The sequence below is a fragment of the Botryllus schlosseri genome, chromosome 15, assembly GCF_051294905.1.
Source record: "Botryllus schlosseri isolate E-star chromosome 15, Bs_hap1, whole genome shotgun sequence".
NCBI lineage: Eukaryota > Metazoa > Chordata > Ascidiacea > Stolidobranchia > Styelidae > Botryllus > Botryllus schlosseri.
In genome coordinates, this window is record NC_137250.1 from 23,603,636 (window position 1) to 23,631,632 (window position 27,997).

Consider the following 27,997-nt stretch of genomic DNA (forward strand, 5'->3'; position numbering starts at 1 on the left):
AAATTTGTTTTGTAGTTTTTTGATAACAATTTCAAAAGTTTCAAATTCCAGTGCGTCACATCTACCGGTTAGAATCGAGTGTTATGTTCGTGCATTTTACGTTGGTATCGTTTATCTCTTATTTGTCTAGGATTAGTAATTACCGCCAATCATTATTTCCTCGTGAGTCGTGCTTTGTATTTATACCCTGTGTTCTGTTGTCTACGGGTGTTTCGTTTAACTGCACTCTGGATCGTGTCGCCTGTCTTAAAGTTATTCTGCTGATATGCAACCTCGTCGTATGAGTTATTGTTCAAACAAGATCAAAAACATAACATTTGGTGTCCAGAATTTTTTCGGTAACCTAACCATTTAATCAGTGAATCCTCGGAATCAGTTAAAAAAACGATTTTTGGACCACCTTATATTGACCGGTGACAACCCCTGGTTTTGTACATATCAGCGCACTTACCTGGGTGGCGAGATAGCGCAGTGGTATAATCCACGGCTGCAACACCATGCAATGGGTTGCGGGTTCGAGTCCGACCGAGGTCGACTTCAGAATTCCTATACCTAAGTGTTGGAGGTTTATCTAGGCTCCTCCTCGCCACCTCATCCGCGTAAGCGGTGTCTTACAAAAAGCCTATAAGTGGGCCGTGCTATAAGTCGGCAGTTACGGAATAAAAAATGAAGAATATCGGCCTGGTGTAAATGACCATAGTAGTCGACAAACACCATGAAGACCATAAAAAACACACTTACCTGGATGAGGGTCGTTTAATTGAAATTCCGCGTTTGGCTTCCTAGTACAAGCATGGTAGACCCCGAAAATGATGGTTGCTCCCAGCGTGGACGCCCCGCACAGAAGAAACAAAAAGTCCCCGCCCATCGATTGAAAGATAATCCCGCCCACCAGAGCACCGAATCCGAATGCTGTGAAACGGAGACCCACGAATCAACATGTGCATTAATAACTCTTAGTGGGAATGGGACTATATATATGTATAAAAAGGGGTTTTGTGTCTGATTTTGTAACTTTTGCTTTGTTTTGGTAGCTTTTGGTGGCAATAATCAGGGAAATGTAAAACATCATTATCCTCAAACGTTACAATCTTACCTTCGTCTTACTAGCCGGCAAAAAACGTCCTCTTTTTGGGTGCTTAAAATATGGTAGTCCTACGTAATAATAACCCACTTCCTCCATATTTTTTCATCCCGAAGTGACGCAAGCGGTTCATATTAACGCACGTCTTGAATATCCGCCGGCTTACAGATAAGAATCGTTGCTTATCGACCGCATATCTGAACTTACCCACTCCGCGAACCAAGCCTTGCGTGATGCCCATCGTGGAATGTTCCAACCCTTTTGGGGATATTTTCGTCGTGTACGAGCAGATGACAACCCACGTCAAGCCCCAAGTTATCCCCCGAAGGGACCCGAGAGCCAGCAATTGCCAGGAATTCGAAATCAAAGCGGACCCAGCTGTTCGGACCTGCGACAAAAGAAGCGGTTGAATTTATTCAATCGTGGGATGGCGTGTCGCTATCAGACTAATTGTAGTCTCATTAGACTAATTAGAGCGAAACGCCGGTCATCTAATTCTAATCTAATTTGTGAAATATTAATGTACTGGGTATTCGATAAAATCGTTAGATTGACTACCGAATTTAACCCAAATCCAACGTGTGGGAGCGAAGCTAATAGAGTTAAAATACTTTAACTTTATTACCAAAAAAATCCAAAATTTTGAACACCGAAAACTTCGCTTTTACCGGTCGGAATTGCGCCAAATTTCCTATGTATCGCTTTTTTAGACAACCTAACATCTCTATGGGGTTGTCAATATATTTGGTCTGAATTGAGAAGGTTGGGATGGAGTCAAATTTGGTGTGCAGGGTATGTTTAGCCAACCTAACAATATTCTCGATTATCTAGTAAAATTTTAAGTTATTTTTGAACAACCCTATAATGATTACCTCTGGTGTTACGTTCAATAATCTATTGACAAGGCTGTCATAAACATATTATCTTTGAGAATACAATTTACGCGCGACACGCGCGCATAATCACAGAAATACTTTACCGAAAGAACTACCATTCCAAAACAAAGCAGTTTCGTGTGACCGAACCTTTTTATGAGATAACCAGCCGACAAGCAGAACGGAATGTCCATAAATGACCCGATGAAAGCAGTAGCCCCTGAAATAAAACTCTAACGTCATCGAGATGCTGGTACAAACTATCAATATAGTTATTTGACGATCAACTAACTATATGCCCTAATGTTTTTAGGAGTGTTCCAATTCTAGTTGCGCATTTTAAAGGTGAGTAATTCTAGTTGTACTTGTAGTTGTGGATTTTGAAAAGAGAGTAGTTCTCGTTCTATAGTTTCGAATTTTAAAAAGTGAGTAGTTCTGGTTCTAGTTGCGGGATTTTACATGGGAGTAGTTCTAGTTCTAGTTGCGAGTTTTGAAAAGGGAGTAGTCCCACTTCCAGTTCTAGTTACGAGCCTTGAATTGTAAGTACTTCTAGTTCTAGCTGCAAGTTGCGAGTTTTAAAAAGTAAGTAGTTGTAGTTCTATAATTGCAGATTTTACAAAGTGACTATTTCTAGTTCTAATTGCTAGTTTTGGCTAGTTCTATTCTAGTTGCTAGTTTGGAAAAAAGAGTAGTTCTAACTCTAGTTGCGAGATTTGAAAAGCGAGTAGTTTTAATCCTGATGGCGCATTTTGAAATTCCAGTGGTTTGTACAAGTTTGGAAATGATAACTCAGTTACTCACCCAAAAGGAGGCTGGAAGAATTGAGTTTGGTCTCCGCGAGCCAGAAGAGGTAAATTTGTATTATGGCGTTGTTAATTCCGAAAAATAACAGGATTCCGTAAAACGCGAGAGCTTTCGGGTTTTTCAATACAATCTAAAAATGTTTCAAGGATTTGAAAATTGATAGATAGGTTTTTATTCGTCACGTCAAGATACAAGGAAAAACGTTGCAAAATAAAATGGCATTGTACAGTACACTGAGACGCGAATCAGAATCAGTCGTCATAATAGCTCGTACATAGACCCACACACATACGTATAGAGCAGTGACTCTCAACCTGGGGGGCGTGGAAGCATCTGAATAAAGAAGCGGTCAACTGAAAAAATTTTCGCGCTCTGCGAATTTCATATTTTTGAATTATCTCATCAACAGTCATAACCTTCCACGCCATCAAACAATCTGTTGGGGTTGCTAGCATACCGGTTGGATTTTTTGATGGTGATAAGGGGGGCGCGAAATTTTTCACTATCATAAAGGGGGGCGTGTCGAAAAAAGGTTGAGAACCACTGGTATAGAGTAACCATTCAGACCATATATGCTAAGAAAACAGCTTAATATTGGTCTTAGATGTAGATGATGTAGAAAAATTATATGTATGTCGAATATATCTAAAGAGCTTTTTGGAGGCACAGAACTTCAATATACAATTGAGTAGTATATTCATATTGAAATGAAACCGATTATTTTCGCCTGATACTCGTCAGGGGTAGCCTCTGCTAGTTACTGCCGATAATACCTGACGAGTGTCAGACGAAAATATTCGAGCACTTTTCAATATCAATATACTGTTCAATAGAATGTAAAAATCAATCATACAAAAAATTTCAGGAATTTCATGAAAATAATTGAATCTGACCGCAGATTTGCCATAACATAAGATTATGCAGAATATAGGTATTAAAAATAAAGATTAACATTTTATAAGAGAATTTACATCGATATCAATACATGTTTTATACGAATACTGTATGCAATGTACATACCAACTTATATAATCTTATGTTCATGATCATTTTCAAGGCTACCATTATTGCCTCAACGATACAACCAGAATCTTATTTCCTCACCCACCATGATATCTCTCAATCGAACTTTCTCTTTGCTTTTCTCGCCCTTGACTGGCAGCTTGGTCGACACCGCTGCTGCTAAAGTCCAGCAGATGAGGACGCCCACAAACATTGGGAGAAACGATCTGTTATCGCTGGACGAACTTTCGATTTCCGATCTGTCTGAATAGCTCAAGGTGAAATATGGGAAATTTGGAATGGTGCGTATCATTGAGGGGGCCGCATGGACTGCGTGCATACCAGATTAGTTAATTCTAGATGTGCAGGCATAATTATACTAATTAGAGCGAATGCCGGTAATCTCATTTTAATCTAATTTGCTCTCGTTTCAATTTCAGTCTAATTTTTGGTTTTCCTGAAAATGCTACAGGACAGACTTGGAAAACTAGAAAATTTTCAGCTTTCTCAAAGTAGACTAGAATTTGAATTATAGATATACACTTTTTTGTCAAAATTATACCAGAATTACAATTATAATTAGTTTTTTTTTCTAATTAGAATTATAGCTACAGTGCCCTGTTTTCAGAGGTGGTCAAAGTAGTCACCGTCGCTACTCAAGTAAAAGTAGAAGTAACGCCGGAATTTCTACTCAATTAGAAGTAGGAGTGGTGGTTCACAAGTAAGTAAGTATGTGTTCTACGCGTATTTGTGCCTACAAAACTGAAAACTGTCAAGTAGAAGTAGAAGTAGTCTAAAATCATAACTACTTAAAAAGTAGTGCGAGTAGGGAAAATCTACTTCAAGTACTTAAAAAAGTAGAAGTACTTCGTTACTGATCACCTCTGCCTGTTTTTCGAAATTAGATTAAAATTATAATTACTGAATTGGCAAAAACTGTGGCATCGAAAGAAGTTCAGTTCAATTGAATAGTATATTCATATTGAAATGAGCCCGGATATTTTTCGGCTGACACTCGTCAGGGTAATCGTCAGCAACTAGTACAGGATGGAAAGAACATTGTATATCGACAATCGTATCACAAAATATGACGTCACCAGCATGAAATGAGATCTCAAATAGGAGAGCAGTCAATGTATTATTTTAAGATAGTTCAGTTCGTATTAAATCCCAGCTCATGCTCATATCATAACCATAAGGATAGCAAATTAGATTACCAGCATTTCGCTTTAATTAGTCTAATTCGACAACTAGAAAATCGGCATTTAGTTGTCCAAGTCTACTCCAGAACTGCATAGTGCCGAACAAGCCAAGCTTGGAATATAATTCAATATCCAAGTTTTTGCGGATTCAGTAATATAAATTCGAGTCTAATTATGTGCCAAATGATACAATCATTGCTCACCTTTCAAAAAGCCAATCGACAAAGCCGCCAGTCCGAAACCGATCGACGCCCAGAGTCGTTGTCGACCGAATTTGTGGCGATTCCTCTTTCCTAACACTTGAAACGCGGTAGCCTCCAGCACCGGATAAATACCGATTCCTGCGAACGAAGACACCAACACCAAAGCGACAAGCAACCAGAACGTAGATCCATATTCCTCGGCATCGTTTTGACTGAGTTCTCCGCAAGATGACGCGGTGTTGTTAGAGCCGTTCTTTCGATAGCACAGTATTCCGTTGTGCAATGAATCATTCCAGGAATATAAATGATTTTCAAAATCCAGTATGGTTAAATTTGAAGACTTCACAGTTTCTTTTAGATTTACGTTGAATTGTTTTATCCAAGCGTAGTCCGAGCAACCCTCCACAATAATACCTATCGACACAGTACCGGCACCGCCGTCTGTTGCAAGTCCCGTAAGGTTTGCGTCATCAATTCCACATTTTGTAGAAGTCAAGTTTGGGAAACACGATTTGGCGAACGGTTGGGTCAGATCGCACGCGTCTGAATTGCAACTGATGTTCCAACAGAAGGAGATGTTTCCGGCCAATATTTCTGTACACAAAAATAACTTTGTATTATACTGGATCTAATGGTATATTATTGATTGTATATCTACATAGGGACAGGTTGATCCCAAGATTGTAATGACTCGAGTCATGATTAGACTAGTGAGAAAGATGAGCATATTATTCTTCGAATTCACAGTTCTAGAATTTCACAGAAGCGAGTTGAACCTACGTCTGACGTATGAGTAATACAGATTCAAAATAAAGCCTACATGTGCATATAGCAAAGTACGCTGTAATTGTTTAAGTTACAAGTCACTGTTTCCATGTTAAAGATCAGACCTTCTCTGTTGCCTTTGTTACTTTAGATGACGAAATCGGTACTTTGAACTGTTACGTCGAACGTTTGATAATCCTAATTCGTAAAATAATTCAATCAGTGCGCGTGATTAGCGGTCATCCCCATTCATAAGCGATGATACGTCCAACAATGATAGCTGCAGGCTGAAGGCCGACATTTCAACAAGATTTGGAGCACTATATATTTGTTTTCTGAAGTCAGCCCCCAAGCGGTCATTTTAGTTTATGGTGTACCGAATACGTCTCTGTGTTCAAGGAATAAAATTTGAGTCTCGGGATGCAGCCTAATATTAACACATCCACTAAGCAGCACTGCTCTCAACTCGGAAATAAAATTTGCATGACACAGAATGTATTTTAAAAACTTTTGTCTTGGTCCACCAACGCATTTTTAGCTTCAAATTTGGCCAACTGGGGAAAATAATTGCCCACGCCTGCCGCAGAACTTATTTATAATAAATTTGAGTTCATCAAACTAATAAGGAACTTCTTTCCAAATTCCACTGGTTCTTTGGTTGAAAAATTGCCAGGCCGCCTAAAATTACACCACACACAAAATTTGACTCAAATTCAACCCGTAGAAGCGAAGTTATTTCGAATAAAAATTGTGGATTCATTAAAAATTTCACTGGCTACCTCACGAAATTGTTAGTCAGCAAACAAGCCTAATCTACACACAGCGAAGCGTTGTTTTTAATACGAGACGTTTCCATAAACCTACCTTCCGCACTAACAGGCTTCCCTAATCCATGCCCAACATACTCCTCTTTCGGAATGAAATACATGGACGATAAAGTGAGGGAGCCTCCGACAAGAAGTATTAGCAAAACCAATTTAGGCTTTTGCGTCTTGTCTGTCAGGAAGCCGATGAATGAGGGAGAGACGATCGACACGGCCCTCTCCAGAGCGTAGATGATACCGGCTTGGTTGGTCGACATCCCCAAGTGCTTCATGAAAATGGAGCGGAATGTCACCGAACAGGCCTGACCTGAAATAGTTTTACCCTCTCGAAGCGGTTCAGTACACTGACACCTATACAATACTGGTAAATAGTCGGATAATAATTACGGAAGAGCCCGACGATCCTTGCCACTAAAAATTAATCCATCAACGAAAATTATAGTTCCGATACTATTTTCCGCTGTGAAAGCTATAAAGTAGTGCGGAGCATGGACCAGAGCCGGATTGGATATCCGGCCGGATTTTTACAATTTTGGTCGGACCGGATCAGAGCCGGATCAGTACTTTTTCTGTTACGGCCGGAGCCGGATCACTACTTTTTTGATCCGGCCAGAATATTTATGGATAAGCATGACTTTTATAACTATATAACTACCAACCAACCACACGTAAGTAACGTCCAAGCCAGTGTGAACATAAACGAGGCATATTTATCAATTCACGCAACCTCCGTACCGAGTAGGGGCGGATTTCTGGCCGGACTTTTTCATTTTTGGCCGGACCGGATTGGAGCCGGATCAGTACTTTTCCTGATACGGCCGGAGCCGGAGCGGAGCCAGACCAGAGAATTGAACAACCGGATCGGAGCCGGACCAGAGAATTTGTCGATCCGCTCCGCACTACTATAAAGGAGTGTAAACCTCGATAATTCGTGTTGCGCCATACGAAACATGCAGTGCAAACCTACGCACGTTAATGGAAATGACATATCTGCGAAGTCGAGATCAGCTCGTTCAAATATAGAAACCTAATACTCGATTTAGGATCGAATCACTAAGGTAGGCCTACTAGATTTTGCCAAGCCACGCTAATACTGTAATAAGGTTGAATAACGAAAAAGCGTAGCCATAGATACATTTAAAGACATAAGGCACATGGACTGTTGCCGATAAGCCAGGATGCGAGATGCAATCAAAGTTTTGGACCTAGACTATTTTAAACTTTCCCAAAAGCTACGCATGGTTTTTCAAATTGGGTTAGAACTAGAATTATAGTTACAGATTTTTTCAAATTAGATTAGAATTAGAATTACTGAATCCGCAAAATCACGGAAATTGAATTCGTGGAAACGTGGGTATCGAATGAAGTCCATATCAAACCAAATCAGAATTCATTCTGATAAGCGCGAGGATAGCGAATGTTTGCACAAGCACATGTACACCCAGCTTGGCACGCTTCGCACTATACAGTTCTCGGGTAGCATTTCTGGAAAACCAGAAAATAGATTAGGATTAAAATGAGAGCTTGGAAGCATTTCGTTAATTAGATTAGTATTTGATTACCGGCATTTTGCTGTAATTTATCTAATTAGGCAACTAGAATTATCTAATTTTCGAAGTCTGTGACGTTGACATTTCACAAATTCACTACACCTGCCATGAAGAAGAAGTATGTCATTTTAACCGGAACATAATCCTTATTGATCGAGCAACGTTGGCTTCCACTTCGCGTTTTATTCGTCGCTACATCGTCTTCAACGCTGTCTTTGTCCATCCCAGTTTTGAAAAGATTTCTTCGAGCGGGCTTATCAATTCGACAATCTTACATCTAATCTATATACTCCTTTATACAGTATATACAGTACACTCATGTTGACTTTACGATAAATGGAGGTTATTCTGCATATGGTGTAAATAAGTATACTACTGATGAATTTGTTCATGTATCTAGGTATAGTAGGGATGGTGTGAACCTCTGAAAGGTTCAGGTTCGTGTGAACGCGAACCTTTTTGAAAGGTTCTGTGTGAACGCGAATGTGAACCTCATGACGTCACGTGACGTCATATTGCTAATTCTATCCATAGATTTCAGTGAATTGATAACCTATATTAATGTAAACGATATCTACCTAGCGACGACTCGGGCCACATAATGCCACAATGCTGAAGTATATAGCCTACTGACGTTTTAAACGTCGCCAAATGTAACAAATATGGGGCAATCGAATATAATGCAATATAATAATCCCATAAAATCAATATTTACGTCGCTTTCTTGACACCAATTTCGACGAGGACTTGCATTGCAAGGGAATATAAGGTTACGTGTTGACGCGCGAGGCCAGACCGGACAATGTACTCGACGTCTGAGTATTGCTACGTTCATACTGAGTAGAGTGTAAAACGGGTTTCGATACTTGCTACCGATATTACCACATTAACAAGTTATACAGCAGTAGCAACACCCCAATCGCACGGATTTGGTTTTTATGATACAATATGCATACGATGTAATCAAGATTGACCCCGTACGCATGCTAGATTAGTTAACATAAGACAACGATATAAATTTCATTGATTGGTTGAATACGCATCATTCGCTGACCACCTACATGTTACGTATTTCGCTCTTGATGTTGTGTGGTTGAGGGAGGGTCCAGCTCACAGCAGAGAGTCACTAAATATTCACAAACGGAAAACTGGATATTTCGAGCAAACTTTTGTAACAAATCAAGTAAAATTTTTGAGATTATCAAGGTGCATGTTCTTTAGCGCTGATTTTTTTGATGCTACCAGCGCCATGAATAGAGTGGAACGCAGTTGAAATGCAACTCAAGATATTTTAATGACGTGGAAATTGTGATATATGAAAAAGGTTCACAGTGCAGAACCTACCAAGGTTCGTTTGTGAACGTGAACCTCTAAATTATAAAGGTTCACACACAGAACGCGAACGTGAACCTCACGTTCACACCATCCCTAATGTATAGCATAAACGGCTTAGATCTAGTCAAAAATTATCTACGTTCGGCAGAAGACTAAACATGGCTAAAGTTTATACAATAAATTTATCAATCTGAACGTGTTCTGCAACTCGTTTAAAGGCACGTCTTTTGAATTCATTCAAAACTATCAAATTCATTTTAAACTTGGACAACGAGGAAACATTCAGCTTTCCAAATCAGATTCTAATTAGAACTATAGGTACACAGGTTTTTCAACATTAGATCAAAAATAGAATTACTGAATTTGCGAAAACTTAGAAAATCAAATCAGAGTTGTGCATTCTCATAAGCATGAAAACAGCAAATGGTCTGTGTACCTAGCTTGGCTCGTTTCGCATGATTACCACTTCTCCTGTATCATTTTCGGGAAAATCAGAAATTAGATTAGAACCAAAGTCAGAGCTTAGAAATATTTAACAAATTAGATTGGAATTAGAGCGTAGAAACATTTTTCAAATTACATTAAAATTAGATTACCGGCATTGCGGACTAATTATTCTAATCAGACAACTAGAATTATCTAGTCCAAGTGTGGTTCGTTGATGCTTATAATTATCGCAAAATTCGATTTGGATCTATTAATCATATCATGGATATCTAGGTATAAATGGTAACGAAGCTATCCAGTTTCAACACGGCTTAACATGTCGATAGCAATATACGCATTGACCGCTATACGTATTTTCATACACTGTCAAAAGTCATTATTCAGTAAACCAAACCCACAAAGGTGATTCAATATCGATAGGCTATATTATATACAGCTGGTCTGCTTATGTATTAAGTACGGAAGTGCGAACCATTCATATATCCAAGTTAAACATTGCGTAACCAGAAGTCCGAGTCTCATAAATCCACTGAATGAATGGTCAGATGCATATTGTAAAATATCACTCATACCATAACGAACAACTGGCACTGCCCTGAACGCATGACGGCCCCTGCGCCGTTACCTATAAATGGGGAATTTACAAATTGAATAAGCATTAAGCCAGTTACGTGGAATAAGATACTGCTGTCTGATGACATCGCACAAATGAGTCTCGATAAAGTTTTCGCATATTGAATCGAGCAGGTCTTTTATAACTGTTCACAAACTCAATTAGCTACTGTTCCCTTTTCACCAGCCCCGTGTCATTTCCTGCTACCAAAGTGGAATGAAATAATTTAACCTGCTAGTGTCGCCGACCAACGCGATCATGTTGAATGCTAATAATTATATTGTCACGGGTGGGCGATTACTCAGTTATGTGTCCACTGTCCACTCCACAACGCAAGTCTAATGATTATACCATTTCAATTATTACGCTCACCTTTTGCAGTTAGTACGATCAAAGTCTTAGGTTTCATGATTAGTCTACACTACACTAAACAAACACCTTTGTATCTGCGGTATTGACCGGAACCCTGAACACTGAACAGCCACAACGAGCGTATGAATTCGGCGCGGCAATTTTTACGACGTCTAGCGCTCCAATGCACGGATATAGCGCAGGCCTACAGCCCTGCACCGGACTCGGAGAACCAGATAATTATAGTTGTCTAATTAGTCTAATTAGTACGAAATGACGGTAATCTAATTCTAATCTAATTCGCGAAATAAAGGTCTTTCTGCTCTCATTTTAATTCTAATGTAATTTCTGGTTTTCCGGAAAATGCCACAGTTTAGCTGTCTCTAGTGCGAGAAGCTTGCTGCGTGCTGACAATTGTCGTTCTCGCGCTTGTAGGGCAAGTTTTTGTTGCAGTCAAATCCGTGGAAAGTTACATTTATTTTTCACAAAAGTTGCATTTATGAACGATTTTCTTGCAATTATTAGGATATGAGATACTCGAATCGATCCGTATCTGTACTGCAGCAAAAATCAGTGTCAGCGACTTAGATCGGTGGATAATCCGAGAATTATCAACGAAAAACTCACATAACTCCGCTTCTACTGGTCGGAATTGAGTCAAATTTGTTTTGCATGGTCTTTGAAGACAGCTCAATAATTTCATGGGGTTGGCAGAAAAATTTGAAACATTTTTTTAAAATTTACCCCATTAAATTAAAAATTTTAATTGGATCTGCGGAGTCCTATACTTGTCGGAATTGAACCAAATTTGGTATGCAGCATTTTTTAGGGTAACCTGACAATTTAATCAGTGAATGGCTGGAATCCGGAAAAAAAAGTTATTTTTGAACAGCCCTAGTGTGCATATCTCCTCCTATTTATCATCGATGCTGCGCGACTCGCATTATGGTCTTCTGTATGATATAATTATAGTCTCGTTTGGATTAAACATTTTGTATTATACTCATTTTCTTCCCACTGCATTTCGAAATATATTCGTCAAATTCCAGCCTGTACTGACTTCATCCACAATATATTTTATCTGCACCCGCTAGTATGAAGTATACTTATTTTAGCGTCATATGGTTGCTATTTTAGTGCTGGCACAGCATACCGCACTGACATACGGTCTTGGACAACTAGATTTAATTCGAGCGCGGCGAAACGCCATTAATCCAATTCTAATCTAACTTGTCTCACCCACTGAGGCTTGAATCAGAACAGACAAAGACCTGTCATTGGCAAACATTTGTAGGATATAATTCTGCTTGTGCGAAAAATTATCCAGACGACGGATTTCGTGTCGTCGCGAGTGGCCGTTCACACTGTCATTTGTGTGCCTTGGAGTCGACTTTTATCAAAATACGAAAAGCTAGTTCGCGCCTACAGAATAAGGAGTTCGTGTACCATCTAAAAATAGTGCATTGAACTTGAGCGATCTCTTCGTCTCAATTATTCGAAATTCCATGCCGGTGACGTGATATTTTGTGATACGATTGTTGATATGAAATGTTCTTTCCAATTCTCTAGTAGTTAGTTGGTGACGGTTACTATTGGCGAGTGTCGGCCGATAGTATTCGGGTTCATTTCGATACCAATGCGCTGTTCAACCTAAACTGCGAAATGTTTCTATGTTCTCATAACAATTCAAACCTACTTTCCGGTTTTCCTGAAAATGCTACAGAAGAACCGTATGGTGCGAAACGAGCCAAGCTTGCCGTACAGTACAGACATTTGCCATTCTTGTGCTTACGAGATTGAACAATGATTTGATATGAACTCAACTTTGTTGTATTTCTTGGTAACCCAGAATCGAACTTCATTTACAAGTTTTTGCGAATTCAGTAACTCGAATTCTTGTCTAATTTGTAAAGAAACTGTGAAGCTATAGTTCTAATTCTAATCTAAATTAGAGAACCTGACAATTTTCTAGTTGTCAACTGACTCTATCCAAGTATCAACAATTCGATTCCCTGCCGAAAATGACACTGCCACTCAGTAAGTCCCAAGAAAGGTATAGCGTTTGATTACAAGACACGCGCGGAAACCAAAACTCATTAACAACTTCAAGAGCACGTTTATTACAGTCGTACTTGCGAGGACACTGCAGAAGCGGAATCACAGCACGCCAGGAGTACGCCATCCCACGAAAATGCAACACAAGAATACAAGAGCGCTATTTGCTACCGAGCAATAACATGAAGAAAGCGTCCGATTAAAAATCTTACCGTTAAAGGCTGTATATTAAATCTACTTCCATGATATAAATAAGTATAATCGTACTGAATATCTTTCACATCCTAAACAGTAGCTGAAATCAGAATATATGTATTAGTTAGGCAAATACAATATTGATTTTGTGCGGGCATTCATTCATTCAACTATTTGAAACATGTCGACCTATACATTTTCATAGTACCATGGGCGTAAAGTGCAATTTCAAATCAGTGCAAAATCCTAAATCTGAAAGCTTGCTCTTTCGAAAAACCTTCCGACCAACACGATCGCTCAAATTTCTTTTCTCCAAATTTCAATGGCCATTCGATAGAATTGTTGATTTAAATGCGTTAAACAATGAATTTTTTTCAAATTTCACTGGCGACCCCATGAAATCGTTAATTCGAATTTTAAAAATGCTGCCAACCAAATTTTGCGTAATTCTGTCCTGTAGAAGCGAAGTTATTTGAAAATTTTATCGAATTTATTGATGATCCAGTAAAATTTGAAGACAAAAGTTAATTTTGAACAACCCTACTGTCCAATCACAGAGACTAACGATACATCACAATGCGTGCGAGCCTAGCACCTTCTATACAGAGAATCGAGTATCAGTGGGAACATGAATGAAAAGCACACACAGTTTCATTCCGACAGAACACCAGGACCGCGTATATTGCACAAGTCAAACAAATATCTTTCAAAATATTTACGACACCCGCCACAAAGTTTACATTCACAGCACTGAAAGGAAACAAAAACGCATGGAAACAATCTATTTTCCTCTTTGCAGCTTAGCGCGGAGAGCAGCATCGATTTGCAGCTATGATTTGACAAATCTGAATTGCAACAAATATCTGTCAAGACTACAGCAGTATAGTCACATTATACAATACGGAGCAGATCTAATATAACAGTAGGTCTTAGGTATGTACAGGATTTTTGGTTTAAATCAGGGCTTGGTTTTAAATTTTTGGTGTTAACTTCAACGTTTTGCACCAACTCGACTCGGCTGGCTACTGCATGCCGCCACAATTTTGAAGAATTCGAAGATCAAATTTCAATGCATCACCCAGGCGAGATTAGATATATTCAATATTCTATATGAAATATGTCGACTTATATACACTATGGAAGTTCAAAAATAATTTCTTCAAATATTTTACTGGGTATTTGATAAAATTATCATGTTGGCAAAGAGACCCTGCACACCGAATTTGCCTCAATTTCAACCTGTGGAAGCGAAACTATCGGAGTTCAAAAATTTTAAATTTGCAAGATTTCAAATTTTACTGTAAACCCCATGAAGTTGATAAGTAGTCTAAAAAAAACGCTACATACAAAATTTGACTCAATTCCAAATTTTGGATTTTGAATCATAGTATTTACGGTAGGTAGTTTCAAGATTGATAATAATCAACGAATCTACCACCGTAAATACTATTCTTTTAAAACCCAAAACTTTGCACTCCAATAACTTCTGCACGTTACAATCGAGCCAAATTTGCTGCGACACGTTTTTAGCCAACCAGACAATTTTGTAGCGAACAGCCTGCAAAATTTGAAGAAATAAGTTATTTTTGAACAACCCTACATGCTGTGAACTCAGCCGATTGCATGGAATCTCATGCCGCGCTGTCAGATCAATTTTAAATAACTCAAATTTAAACTATCAGGTATCGCAATCCTGTCGAAAGACAGCGTCGACGGCACGTAAGGAAAACTGATCGCAAACATATGTCCGTTGTCCATGAGAAGCGGCTGTTTCCCGCTGTACGCGTCTGGACGCTGTTGTTTCAGTTTGCTCTGCACCATTTTGATGAACTTGACGGGGACCCGCTCTTCGTAATCGTTCGTCGGGGTTATCATGTTGAGAAGTTTCACGATCTGTGAAAACAAAATTTGCAATAGAATAATATATTGATATTGAAATAAACGCAAGCATTTTCGGCTGACACTCGTCAGGGGTAATCGGCAGAGTAGTAGAGATTTCGAAAAAAGAACAGACAGAGGTAGGGCTAACCTGAACGGGCGTGAGCTGCGTGCACATATCGCAGATCTCTTTGGCGTCATCCTCCGACTGTTTCTTCACCTGCAGCAGTTGGGAGGACTGGACCAGGGGGTCCAGCATCTCTTTCAGGCCCGCGTCGCCGAGACCGCTTTTGCGAATCCACTCCTCCAGCTGGGACGCGTTGAATCTGAGAGAAAAAAATGCACAGCTGGTCATCTAGATAATTCGAGATGTCCAGTGCGAAATGCCGGTAATATGATTCTAGTCTAATTTGTGAAATGATTCCATGCTCACATTTCAATTCCAATCTAATTTCCGGGTAGGCCTATTCCTGAAAACGCTACAGGAGAATTGTATCGTGCAAAACGAGCTTAGCTCGCTGTACATACATTTGCTATTCTCATTAGAATGACAATGAACTCTGATTTGATACGTACGTTCAATTTACAAGTTTTCTGATTGTAATAAATTTGGAAAAACTGTATCTATTATTCTAATTCGAATCTAAGTTGAAAAAAAACTGAATAGCTGTAATTCTAATACTAATCAAATTAGGAAAAACTATATCTTCAATTAGAAATTGAATTTAACTTAGAAAAACAATGTAGCCAAAATTCTAATTGCAATCTAATTTCGGAAAATCTGTAGTTTCAATTCTAACTGTAATCAAATTCGGAAAAAAAACAGTACCTAACATTCTACTTCTAATCTAATTTGGAAAGGCTGAAAATCCCCTGATGCAGAATTGAATTCCATTGCCAAGTTTTTGTGAATTCGACCATTCTAATTGTAATCAATTCTGTGAAAAAACTGTAGTTACTTCTTCCATAGCTACTTCTAATCTAAGTTGTAAAAGCTGAAAATTATCTAATCATGCGCAATGACTCGAGCTACACGCTGAGTCAATACACAATCGACCCGAGTCATTTTCAGTAGAAGTAGAAGAAATTGACTAGAGTCTTCGCAACCCAGCATATGACCCCCAGGCATACCTGATCTGCATGGCCTTGGACCAGTTGCAGAGTTCCTTCCTGAGCAGCTGGTTGTTGATGGTGTGCGCCGTGATGCTGTACATGACTTGCTTGAAGATTTGCTGGATTAGCTGCAGGTCCATGCGGTGCTGGTTCATGACGATGTGGTACTGGGACAGCTGTTGGTCAAAGAGGTCGGACTTGTAAACGCTAGTTATAAGTTACTACTGTTTTTTAGATTACTTCGAGTTCAAATTCTAGTTGCAAATCTTGAGAAGTGCCCTGTTCTGGTTGCTAGTTCGAGTTCTAGTTGCTGGTTTTGAAAAATGAGTAGTTCTAGTTCTAGTTGTGGATGTTGAAAGGCGAGTGGTTCTGGCTGCGAGTGTTGAAAATTGAGTTGTTCCAATTTTAGTGGTGAGCTTTGCAGAGTTGATTAGTTCTAGTTCTAGTTGCGAGCAGAGTTGTAAAGACTCGGGTCATGACTCGACTCGAGTCGCGATTTTCTGATGACTCTACTCGAGTCAATCTACGAGATGACTCAACTTGGACTCGGGTCATTCCGAACCAAGTCATATGACTCGAGACTCAGGCTGCCAAGACCGACATTTCATTGTAATTTCGAAGAATAGTAAAGTTACCACATTGTAGGTATTTCGTCTATTTGTAGCGGTACTTGAAAATGTGACCAGAAACTGATAAAAGTGAGAAAAATCAGTAAATTATAAACGCTAATCGTTCGATAACACCTGAACAGTCTTAAAAAGTAGGTTGCACAAGACTTTAACTGGAAACAGAGCAGTCAACACAATGACTTGGACTCGAGTCATGGTAACTCGACCCTCAGCTCGCTGGCTTGGACTCGACTCGGTGGTGAATTGACAATGACTCGACTTGACTCGAGTCAAAACTATATAAGTGAGATTGACTTGTGACTCGGAGCCTTGTGACTTGGTTACAACCCTGGTTGCGAGTTTTGAAAAGTAACTAGTTCTGGTTGCTGGTTTTGAAAACTAGTTCTAGTTGTGGATTTTAAAAGGTGAGTGGTTATGGTTGCGAGTTTTGAAAATTAGATGTTCCAATTTTAGCAGCGACTTTTGAAAAGTTCTAGTTCTAGTAGCAAGTTTCGAAAAGTGAGAAATTCTCGTTGCCAGTTTGGAAAAATTAGCATTTCTAGTTCATCATTGGTTTACTAGCTGCAAGTTTTGAAATGAGTGGTTCTTGACTTAGTTACGAGTTTTGAAAAGCGACTAGTTCCAGTTCCGCTGACGACCAACGAAGGTAACAAACCTGTTTGATGATCGTTTCCACGGTGTACTGTTCCCCGGACTCGGCGCTGCGACTTGAACTTCGACCCCTCATTCCCGATGGCTTCACGGAAGACGACAGGCCTTGAATGGTGTCGTGCTCCAGCATGGCAGGAACTGATAAACAATCGGAAATCTCAATTATATTAAAACTATTTCGCTCCAATTAATTAATTTTTTTCATTTCAAAGATACTAATTTTTTCATCTCATATGCATTAAATTCTTTTATGACAAATATTTTGAACTCTTTTTTATCAAAAATACATTATAATTTTTATATAAAATACATGAAATTTTTTGTATCAAATGTGTTTAATTGTTTCATCTCAGATTTGTTTCAAAATTTTTGCCGGCCCCACAAGCTAAAAAGGCCACTAGCTTTACAAAACGAATTATGAGGATTTTAAGACTCTGGTACATAACTTCAATACACAATTGAATAATATATTCATATTGAAATAAACCCAAACATTTTCAGCTGACGAGTGTCAAAATTGTCCAGTTTATACAATACAAATCTATTGAACAACTGTTGGCATCCTCACCTATCATCGGTTTTATCTCATGCATGATTAGCAGCACCAGTTTCTGATACAGCGACACGGCCATGTCGCTGAAAACCTGTCTGTATTCCGCCAGGTCAAAATTTCTGAGACAGTGCTCTTTCTGCGTTCCAGTGTTGTCTTGCATGAATTGCTAGAAAATAAGAAAAGCATCATTTCCACTGCGGCTGCAAGCATGCGATAAAAACACACCTCGTCGCCGCTGTACTGTTTCATGTTGTTTAGCAACCTGCAAGTGTTTGCCAACCAGAACGAAATGTACTCAAAATCTCCTTCGTGCTCCTGAAATAGAGATAAAATAGTGGTTAGTGAGCAGCAGACTCGAACAACTAGATAATTATAGTTGTCTAATTGTGTTAATTAGAAAAAAATTGCGGTAATCTAATTTCTCTGATTTGATAGAAACTCGAATTCGTAATTTAATTCAATTTCCAAGTTTTTGGGAATGCATTCTTTCTAATTGTAATCTAACTAGAATACTATCTATCATTCTAATTCTAATCTAAATTTGAAAAAAATAGTGTGTAACAATAATTGTAATTCTAATCTAATTTAGAAAAAACTATAGTTATCATTCTAATTCTGTTCTTATTTGGAAAAACTGTGTAGCTATCATTGTAATTCTAATCTAATTGGGAAAAACTGTAGCTATCATTGTAATTTTAATCTAATTAGAAGAAACTGTGTAGCTATCATTGTAATTCTAATCTTATCAGGAGAAACTGTGTAGCTATCATTGTAATTCTAATCTAATTAGGAAAAAGTGTGTAGCTATCATTCTAATCCTAATCTAATTAGAAAAAACTTTATAGCTATCATGCTAATTCTAATTTAATTTGAAAAAAAACTGTTGGTAAAATTATAATTCTAGTCAAATTCGGAAAAACTGTGTAGTTATAACTCTAATCGTAATCTAATTTTGAAAGCAAAAAATTTCCTAGCAGCCCAACCAACCTTTTCCACTTTCTTGATGCTGTTGATAATGTGGGCCAGCAGGTTCTTGATCATGGAATCGTTGTTGCGATGGTCTGCGTATCTCAGCAGCATGAACAGAAGGTGGGCCGGCAGCCCTGGCAGCAGGCTTGCCGCGACGCCGCGCGGTTCAAGACCTGGACAGGATCAAGTTGATCTTTTGAAATTGAGCGTTGCAACGCAGAGAATGATCTCACCTAGAATCAGTTCCTTGGTGGCCTTGACATCGTCGCCTTTCCCGTATTTCAGCATCCCGGAAATCCCAGAATCCTTGTGTTTCACCGCAGGATGACCAGTCACAGACTGAGCATCTTCTCCGTTCACTTGGATGCTCGGAGCGCCTAGACTCATCGCGCTCTCGGAAGCTTTTATGCCCGGGACTCCGAGCTCCGCTGGAAGTACGGAACGTTACATCTTTAATGTGATGGCAATATATTCTTTGTGGTCGCATAAAAGGTGCATATTTTAACTTCCAACATCGTTTATACTGTTGTGACGTCATGACTCAATTTTGCCCAGCTCTATTCGTGAGTAGGAATTTCCGACCGAACTTCTAGTTCTACTTGAGCACCTGTACCATTTGCCATACTACCTTACACTACTTTTACTTTTGTTCAACAATATTCAACTCCGTTCAACTTACTAGCAGAATAGAACGGAAATTTACAATGTGACAGCAAGACATTCTTACTTTCCATGTGGTTGAGTTTTTTGCTGTACAGCTTCAGCTGTCGTTTCAGCTTTTTGTTTTGCTTCTCCAGACTCTCCACCTGAGCTTCCAACTCGAGATTTTCCGAAGACAAGCGCGTCAGCTCCATTTGGATGTCGTCGTGAATTGTCATGCTTCCGTTCTGAAATATGTGGATAGATTCGAGAGCCATATTCTCATAGGTGATACGAATGGTGATATGCGATGTCCTTTCCCGTTATCTACTAGTTGCTGACGATTACCAGCCGAAAATATTCAGGTTTATTTCAATATCAATATAGTATTCAATAGTATGTTGGAGTTGCTAACCTCCTAGAAGCTGTTCAAATGCAGAAAATGCATTCCAAAATACCGAATACATTCAAAATTTCACATTTCATTACTCTATTAACGGAAAAGCGTTCAACTTGTAGCATTTTACAACTGAGATATAAGCCTGTGATCTATTTGGCAGACCGCCAGCAAAGTTCACACAGACCACGGTTGAGAACCACTGTTAAAAACGCAATGAAAACAATTGTCTGTTTTTGCGACTCACCATGTACTTGTTGGATTGCAGTTCTGCCAATTCGGCTTCGTGATTCTTCTTTTCCACATCCAATTCGGCCTCGAGCATTCTGCGAGATAACAACGCCGCGTTAGAAACTTAGAGCAGGAGTAAATAAATTTTCTGTATTTCCCTAATTTTTGACAACAGAATATAAATTGGAGATAAAAAAATCATTTCTGGTGCCATACGATTCAAAAGCCAGGCCTTTCAAACTTCGGTTTGCCTGCCTGCATCATTTTGAATTCAGTGCAAAATACAAAAATTTCAACTTTCCTACTTAATAACTACAATTATACGGGTTGTCATTGAGCCATATTTGATGCGCAGCGATTTTTTGGCAAAAATTTCATGGGGTCAGTCTTGCACAAACTACTGTACAGTTGAAATAGAACTATTCTTTTTTCAAAACTTGCAACTAGAGCTAGAACTAGAACCACCGGTCCCTAAAACTCCGCAACTAACTAAAAACTGATGATAAGAATAACTGAATTGCAAATGAGTTGATGATTATTGGAGGTGGAATCGGGATTTAGGGTTTTCGAATTTGAATCAGGGAGGGGTTTCGACCCCAAAATCCCTCCCTCTGGCTGCGCCACTGTTGGTCACGATGACTCTGAGCTTGAAATGGCTACAAGAACATCTCACGACATAAGACAGATTCGAATCAATCGATGACGTGTGTTGTTCTACAAGGACATGATTTTAAAAATGCACAGCTAGAACTGAACTACTCAAGAACCAGTCATTAGTCGAACGTCAAATTGATAGTTTGTACAGATCTGCATGGAGTACCCAGCAAGGTTTGAAAAAGTTATTTTCAAACAACACCTAGTCTCGCGTATTAAGCTTGACACGCGAGCAATCTCACCCTCTTGAAACTCACCTGTTGTGATCGTAGACCTTCACCAAAACCGCCTTCAAATCGCTTTTCTCCAGCTCTTCCACGTTGATATCCTCCATCCTGTTTCGACTACCCAGCAAATCTGCCGTCGTCATGGTACCCTAAAGGAAGCATCTTGCATTTTTATTGAGAAATATGCTACCAACATCAACACAACAGCCATACGCTCAGACGTGGTTACTAATGAATTGAGTCAATTAGGCCTATTCGAGTATCACTCATTATACCATCACAACAGTATGAGCGATATGAAAAATTCAAATATGTACCTTTTACGTGACCACAAAGAATATAATGCCGGCTCTAAATCACAATTAAGATAATTTTGTATTTTTTCGACAATACCTATACTGTGTGACAATGCTGTGGATTGATCACGACTTCACATATATGTCGTTTCAACTAACGTCATGAGCTTTGTACTACATGATCTGTATGCTACGACACGACCAATCGAGGTTTACAGCTTTCTACGATTGAAAATAGTACCGACTACTATCATTATCGTTGATTAATTGGCTCTTATTGGAAAGGAACATGTAATTTCATGTAAAATCATCTCTCCCTGCTCGACTAGAATCATTTATTTACGACGTTGCTCCTAATTCACGGTTTTTTTTTCCATTTTTGATGCAACTCAATTACCTGTCACACCTTCATCATCAAATTCCACTCAAAGTAGATCAGATATGTCACTTCCGGCATGTATTGCAAACCGCCGTTTTATTGATAAACTTACATCATCACTCCCACTTATACTGCAGTACCAAGGTTGACCACTGTAACCACGTCTGCATGTGATTTACAATCGACATGTCCACAAACCTTTGGCGAACTGCTCTTGGAAGCTTTCCGATACTTGACCAGAGTTTCCTTCAAGGTGGAATTGTTGCCTTTGAGCTCGATCACCTGGTTCCTCCTCACCTCCAGCTCGTCTTGCATGGCCAGCATCTGGCTGTACATCTCCTGTGGTGCAAAGAAAACGTAAATTGAAGTGAAGAATTTCAGAATACAATTGAGTGATACTTTCACATTGAAATAAAACCAACTATTTTCGGCAGGGGTAATCGTCAGTGGACAAAGTTGGAGACTAAAAAATTTTCAGCTTTTCCAAATTAGACTCAAATTAGAATGATAGCTACAGCATTTTCCAAATTAGACCAGAATTAGAATGACAGCTGCAGCTTTTTCCAAATTAGACTCAAATTAGAATTATAGCTACAGCATTTTCCAAATTAGACCAGAATTAAAATGATAGCTGCAACTTTTTCCGAATTAGACTCAAATTAGAATTATAGCTACAGCATTTTCCAAATTAGACCAGAATTAGAATGATAGCTGCAGCTTTTTCCAAATTAGATTACTAGAATCATAGATACAGGCTTTTACAAATTTTATTAGAATTAGATTTATAGTTACACAGCACATTTTCAAACTTCGACTCGAATTAGAATGATAGCTACAGTTGTTTTCAAATTAGATTAGAATTAGAATTACTGAATTGGCAAAAACTTGGAAATTGAATTCTCTGGCCGTCAAAGTCTGTGTTGAGCTCAGCCCTAGCGATTATCAATCGGCAAGAATTTTGAAGATCAGATATACCTTAAACGCGGGACTGTCTTTACTCGTAGAAGACTCGGCGGAGTCGACGATGGATTGTCGCAGATTTCCCAGGTCTTGTTTCAGCGTTTCCTTCTCTTTGGTCAGCTCCTCGATCTGGGAAGATCAGGTGGTCTAAGCACTCAGTCAGCAACGACAGAAATTTCTAGTCATTTGCAACTTCAAGTAGCAATTTCAAAGACAGATTAAAACTACAAAATGTCACAGAAAAGGGAAGATCTGACACGCAACCAAGTATGTAAAAGTAGATTTGGTCGAGGCTTCGCATAGTTTTAGAGGTTACTTTCGAAATTCAAGATGTTTTCACTCAGGGTTGCAACCAAGTCTAGAGGTTCCGAGTCACAAGTCAATTTTACTTTTATTGTTTCGACTCGAGTAAAGTCGAGTCATTTTCAATTCACCACCGAGTCCAGTCGGGGCGCAAATGGTAGAGTCGGAGTCATTATCGAGTTCAAGTCACGTTCAACACACTTCTGTGAAACTCTTGGGGTGATATGGAATGCCTCACATTCAAAATATATTCATTTTTCTCACGCTTAACACGTTTATTGATACAGATAAAATTAGGTTTGGGCGCTTATTTTTTAAGTATTGATCCTCGTACGCGAGAATTGAATCAAGTAATAATTATAGAATGTCTCGAGTCAAAACACAAATACGCATTTTCCAATCAAATTTGATGTGCAGCGTTTTTAGGCAACGTGACAATATTAGCAAATACACTCAGTAAACCACTCTTAGCATTGCGTTCAGTCCAAAAAACAAACTGATTCGATGACAGACAAATAATTGCCGAGGCAAAACACCAACCTGATACGATTCAATATAAGAGAGAGCTCTATCATGTTCCGCGTCGCTGTCCGCGGCTTCCTTCCTGGCGATGTCTTCGTCCGCTTTCTCCTGCATCTTCTCAATGACACGCTCCTGCAATTCTTTCTTCTGGTCCTCCAGCTCCTTCACTTTCTTCTGCATCTTCGCCAGCAGATTCACGCCGTTCATGTCGTTCTGCAGGAAAAGAAAATTCAACGTCACACACATATACATGTGCTATACATATCCACTTTATACATTATACTTTATACGCCATCTATTCATATTTATAGGCCAATATACGACTGTATAATGTAACCGACTGATGAGTGATGATAGGTCTGGGCGCAATGATTAGAGTAACAGCTGATTTGTCTTGAAAGCCTTGAAGCCTTGAAACTTCGATGGGTCATTTTGCAGCATGCAAAGCATCTTTCAATCGAAATTAAATTTGAAATTCATTTGAAATGTTGGTTGGAAAACACCGCGTTCCGATCGAGGAATACGCCTTAGGAACTGTTTAAAATCTTCAACTAGAACTATTCGCTTTGCGAACTAAGCAACTAGAACTAGAACTGCTCACTTTTCAAGAGTCGCAACTAGAACTAGAACTACTTACAAAACCAGTAGTTAGTTGACCTTCAACCAACTAGATAGACAATTAGTACAAGTCTAAACAAAGCAAAGCATACCTTCATATTTTCCAAGCCTTCGACAGCGTTGGGGTTGATGGAGCTGTACGCTGATTCAGGAGGCGAGGGGGCAGCGGATGAGACGGCAGAGGTCGTTTCTATGGCGACAGCTTGGCTTCTCGTCAATTCCAGCTCGTCCTGAATCAAGGAAAGTATGAGAGCTGATGTGTCACACAAATATTTGATATTGAATGGATTAGTTGGTGCAGGTCACCATCACTGGAGATGGCTAATACAGTGGTCGAAAAGAATTAGGGGACACAACACACCTTGAGATTGTCGTACCGCTGTTCCAAGCGATTGTATTCCTTGATCCTGCTTTGATGGGAGGAACGTTCCTTTTCAAGTTCTTCCTCTAAAGACGATTTCGCAGAAGCCACCGCCTCGTCCATGTTTCCTGTTACAATTTGAGTCCCCATTGTTGAAAGAGCCAATCTTGTTTTAACACGCCTATCACAAACAGGAGCAAGGAATGCAAACAGATCACGCTGAAGCTTACGGCCGTGGACCTCTTGGAACTAGTTCTAAAGGGTGCATGAATGACCAATGTTGAAACTACAACTCTAAAACAAACTACATTATATATATATATAACATTATAACATCTGTCCTTATTATGTCCCATTTTCAGTTACAATAGCTACACGGAGGATGCTAACACTAATAATTGTACTCCATCGTGTAATGCTGTAATCAGACCGTGACAAGGGTTAGGAAAAGGTGATGGACCTTTTTTCAGTCATCCCAGTAGCATTTTGATGACTAAATTTTTACATTTATCAGTTGCCCAAATTTTGCGGTTATGCTAATCGGAATTTACACCAGGTTGTGCAGTCCAAAATATGATCCTGGACTAGGTCCTAACAAGATTGAGAATAATTAAGAACCCCTGAAATAGATGAATGACATGATTCTTACTTTTTGACTCGACTCGAAATTCTTCCATTTCTCGAAGCAATCCTTCCAATTGCTCCTCCAAGTCGCTTTTTTCTTCATTTAACGCAGACACAGCCTGTAGGACACAATAAATTTTATTTACATTATGTACAGAAGTGGTACAGTTAGATTCCTATCATCAAGTTACAGCATACAAGTCTTCAATCGGTTAATTCATCGAACAATGTGGTCTGCCAGGAATCACTATGATCAAGTTATTGATGTTCAAAATTTGAAATTTCAAATCACAGTATTTACGGCGGGTAGATATATAATTAATAATCAAAGAATTTGCCATCATGGATACTACATTTTCTAAATTCAAAATTTTCTACTCCAATAACTTCGCTTCTACGGGTTGGAATTGAGCCAATGTGTTCTGCATCGTTTTTCAGACTACCCAACAACTTCATGGGGTAACCAGTAAACATAGAAAAAATCTTGTATTCATTTTTATTAATAAATCTAAAACTTTTTTCTCATATAGCAATGCCTCTATAGGTTGGAGCTGCCCCACCAGCGATTTTTGAGTAACCTTACAATATCATCAAGTTACCAGTACAAAAAACAGCATGTCGCTACTGGTACAGCGTTTTTTTATAAAAATGACATTGTTCATTATTCTTTGTCAAACCTGCTTTCATTTGAATAGCAGTTTATAAATTTGTTATTGTGTCATTAACTCTTATAAGGCGCATACGAAAAGTCTTGCAGCTAAATATGTTATACTGCGATCTATGTAGTCCTACAAGCACTATTTAAGTCGAACCCGTCAGTCACCTAACCAAATATTCTTCCCAACTGAAGCTCAACCTAATGCATGATGAATTCATTCCTGACGAATCAATGATTTTCCTCTCACCTCATTCTTATGTTTTTTCTCGTTCTCCAGCTCATCCCTCACGATCTTCGTTTCTGCCTGGGAGTCTTCGAGTGATTTACGGAGTCGCAAGACTTCCTCTTGCAGACTCGTCGCCAGAGCACTCGCTTTCTCGGCCTCCGCTTCTCGAGATTCCATGTCGCGTACTCTGGCTCGAAGGTTGTCGGCTTCGACTGCTTTCTTCACCAAGCCCTGCGTTTCTTTATTCTGAAAAGGGAAACTTGCGCTGTAGTAAAGTTTTGTGAAATAATGTGAAAACAACTCACGGCAACATCCAATTTCCGTTGCAATTCCATGATTTTGTTTTCCATGCCTTGGTTTAACTTCTTGATATGACCGATGGATCGAGCTTCGATCTAAACCGTTACAAAAATGAAACATATGTTATCTATTCCAAAGTCAGCTCCTCAATTTGGCCAGGGCGCTAAATACGAGCTTACCTTGAGAGCCTTCAACTCCCTCTTAGCATACATACGTCTGACGCAAGACTGCAGGTACACGATTGCGCGGAGCTTGCGTCTGTGCTGTACGCGGGCCAGCCATCCTCGAACATGAGCCTGAACGAATGAAGATCATTAAAATCTACGCAAGCCTATCCCGAAGACTTGTTTGTGATATCAGAAATAGTAAATCTGCTATTTTGTAAGGTTGTAATTTCAATTTGGATAAATATGACTAGAGCCCAATCGATTATTATCGTTTCGCCGACGATATCGGTTTCAGCCATGCGAGATACAAAAATATTATCAACTTTCGTGACGTCACAGTATGAGGTCAGAGAACTATAATCAGTTAGACTGGGAATACTGTATTCATCTATTTCTTATAGCTTACAGGTGTTCAGATACAGCCTTTCTAGTTCATTTCACGCTAAAGCATAGCAACGACTGTCAAGCTGTTCAAATCAATGATGTCAAGTTTCTTGAAATGCGTTTAAGCTAGATTCCATGTATTTCAAATTTCGGCGTTATCAATAATCTAATGGCAGTAATCTAATTCTAAACTAATCTTTGTAGTGAACTGTGTGGTTGTCACTCTAATTGAACTGTACGGTTATATTTCCAATTCTAATCTAATTTGGAAAAAGAATGTGCAGCTATAGTTCTAATCTTAATTGTGTAGCTATAGTTCTAATTCTAATGTAATTTGAAGGAAAAAACTGTATAGGTATCGTTTTAATTTTAATCTAATTTTGGAAAAAATCTGTAGTTGTCATTCTAATTCTAATCTAATTTGAAAAACTGTGAGCTATCATTCTAATCTAATTTGAAAAACAATGTGTACTTATAATTCCAATTCCAAGCTAATTTGGAAAAAAACTGTAGCTATCATTCTAAGTTAAATGTAATTTGGAAAAAACGGTCTAGTTATGATTCTCATCAAAATCTAATTTGAAAAAATCTGTGGCTATCAACTCTAATTCTAGTCGGATTCCGGAAGAAACTATAGCCACATTATAATTCCAATCTAATTCGGGAAGCTGAAAATTTTCCAGCCATCCAGCCGTGTACCTGTATGATTGTGGCTTTCGCCTGCCGCAAAATAATCCTGTAGCGGTGCCTCGACAGCATGCCGCGAGTGAACGACTGTATGCAGATGACAGCGCTGCGAATTTTCTGATACCGGCTCTTGGCGACGTAACCGCGCCAGTAACGTTGGATCTGGACTGCGGCCTTTGTGCGACGCAAAAATGTCGCAAGCCTGAAAAAGTAGAATCCCGATGGACATCATCCTATTCATTATATTTGAAATAACTCGGGAGTTT

The 27,997-nt window shown here is 39.0% G+C and overlaps 2 protein-coding genes and 1 long non-coding RNA gene across 5 annotated transcripts in view; 1 reads left to right on the forward strand and 2 right to left on the reverse strand.

Moving 5' to 3' along the window:
- Positions 1-486: 486 nt before the first annotated feature.
- On the reverse strand, positions 487-8,680 carry LOC145457779 (major facilitator superfamily domain-containing protein 6-like). Of its 2 annotated transcripts, XM_080336060.1 has the most exons (8): positions 8,412-8,680; positions 6,800-7,066; positions 5,171-5,764; positions 3,872-4,029; positions 2,761-2,893; positions 2,064-2,179; positions 1,292-1,472; positions 487-912 (listed from the first exon to the last, which is right to left on the reverse strand). In XM_080336060.1, exons 1-8 carry the CDS (start codon positions 8,530-8,532, stop codon positions 653-655), a joined length of 1,830 nt encoding a protein of 609 aa, XP_080192186.1. In that variant the 5' UTR covers positions 8,533-8,680; the 3' UTR covers positions 487-652. The 2 variants fall into 2 exon arrangements, with proteins under 2 accessions (XP_080192186.1, XP_080192187.1); XM_080336061.1 differs by lacking the exon at positions 6,800-7,066.
- A 3,678-nt stretch (positions 8,681-12,358) lies between these two features.
- LOC145457853 (uncharacterized) lies at positions 12,359-13,720 on the forward strand. The gene is made up of 2 exons (XR_013920983.1): positions 12,359-13,092; positions 13,182-13,720. It is a non-coding gene; the product is annotated as an uncharacterized LOC145457853 (long non-coding RNA).
- The window catches only part of LOC145457801 (unconventional myosin-Va-like), a 37,364-nt gene continuing 22,518 nt past the window's right edge, over positions 13,152-27,997 (reverse strand). For both annotated transcript variants that reach the window (XM_080336093.1, XM_080336092.1), the window contains exons 21-41: positions 27,744-27,933; positions 26,673-26,789; positions 26,499-26,588; positions 26,215-26,439; positions 25,335-25,428; positions 24,686-24,813; positions 24,417-24,554; positions 23,725-23,919; positions 22,897-23,010; positions 22,120-22,260; positions 21,277-21,395; positions 20,382-20,460; positions 19,826-19,985; positions 19,332-19,526; positions 19,117-19,271; positions 18,355-18,444; positions 18,145-18,295; positions 17,581-17,714; positions 16,315-16,472; positions 15,335-15,509; positions 13,152-15,198 (exon numbers count right to left, since the gene is read on the reverse strand). In XM_080336093.1, the coding sequence (XP_080192219.1) occupies positions 14,950-15,198; positions 15,335-15,509; positions 16,315-16,472; positions 17,581-17,714; positions 18,145-18,295; positions 18,355-18,444; positions 19,117-19,271; positions 19,332-19,526; positions 19,826-19,985; positions 20,382-20,460; positions 21,277-21,395; positions 22,120-22,260; positions 22,897-23,010; positions 23,725-23,919; positions 24,417-24,554; positions 24,686-24,813; positions 25,335-25,428; positions 26,215-26,439; positions 26,499-26,588; positions 26,673-26,789; positions 27,744-27,933 (3,097 nt within the window). In that variant the 3' untranslated portion in view covers positions 13,152-14,949. The remainder of the gene's footprint in view (positions 15,199-15,334; positions 15,510-16,314; positions 16,473-17,580; positions 17,715-18,144; positions 18,296-18,354; positions 18,445-19,116; positions 19,272-19,331; positions 19,527-19,825; positions 19,986-20,381; positions 20,461-21,276; positions 21,396-22,119; positions 22,261-22,896; positions 23,011-23,724; positions 23,920-24,416; positions 24,555-24,685; positions 24,814-25,334; positions 25,429-26,214; positions 26,440-26,498; positions 26,589-26,672; positions 26,790-27,743; positions 27,934-27,997) is intronic.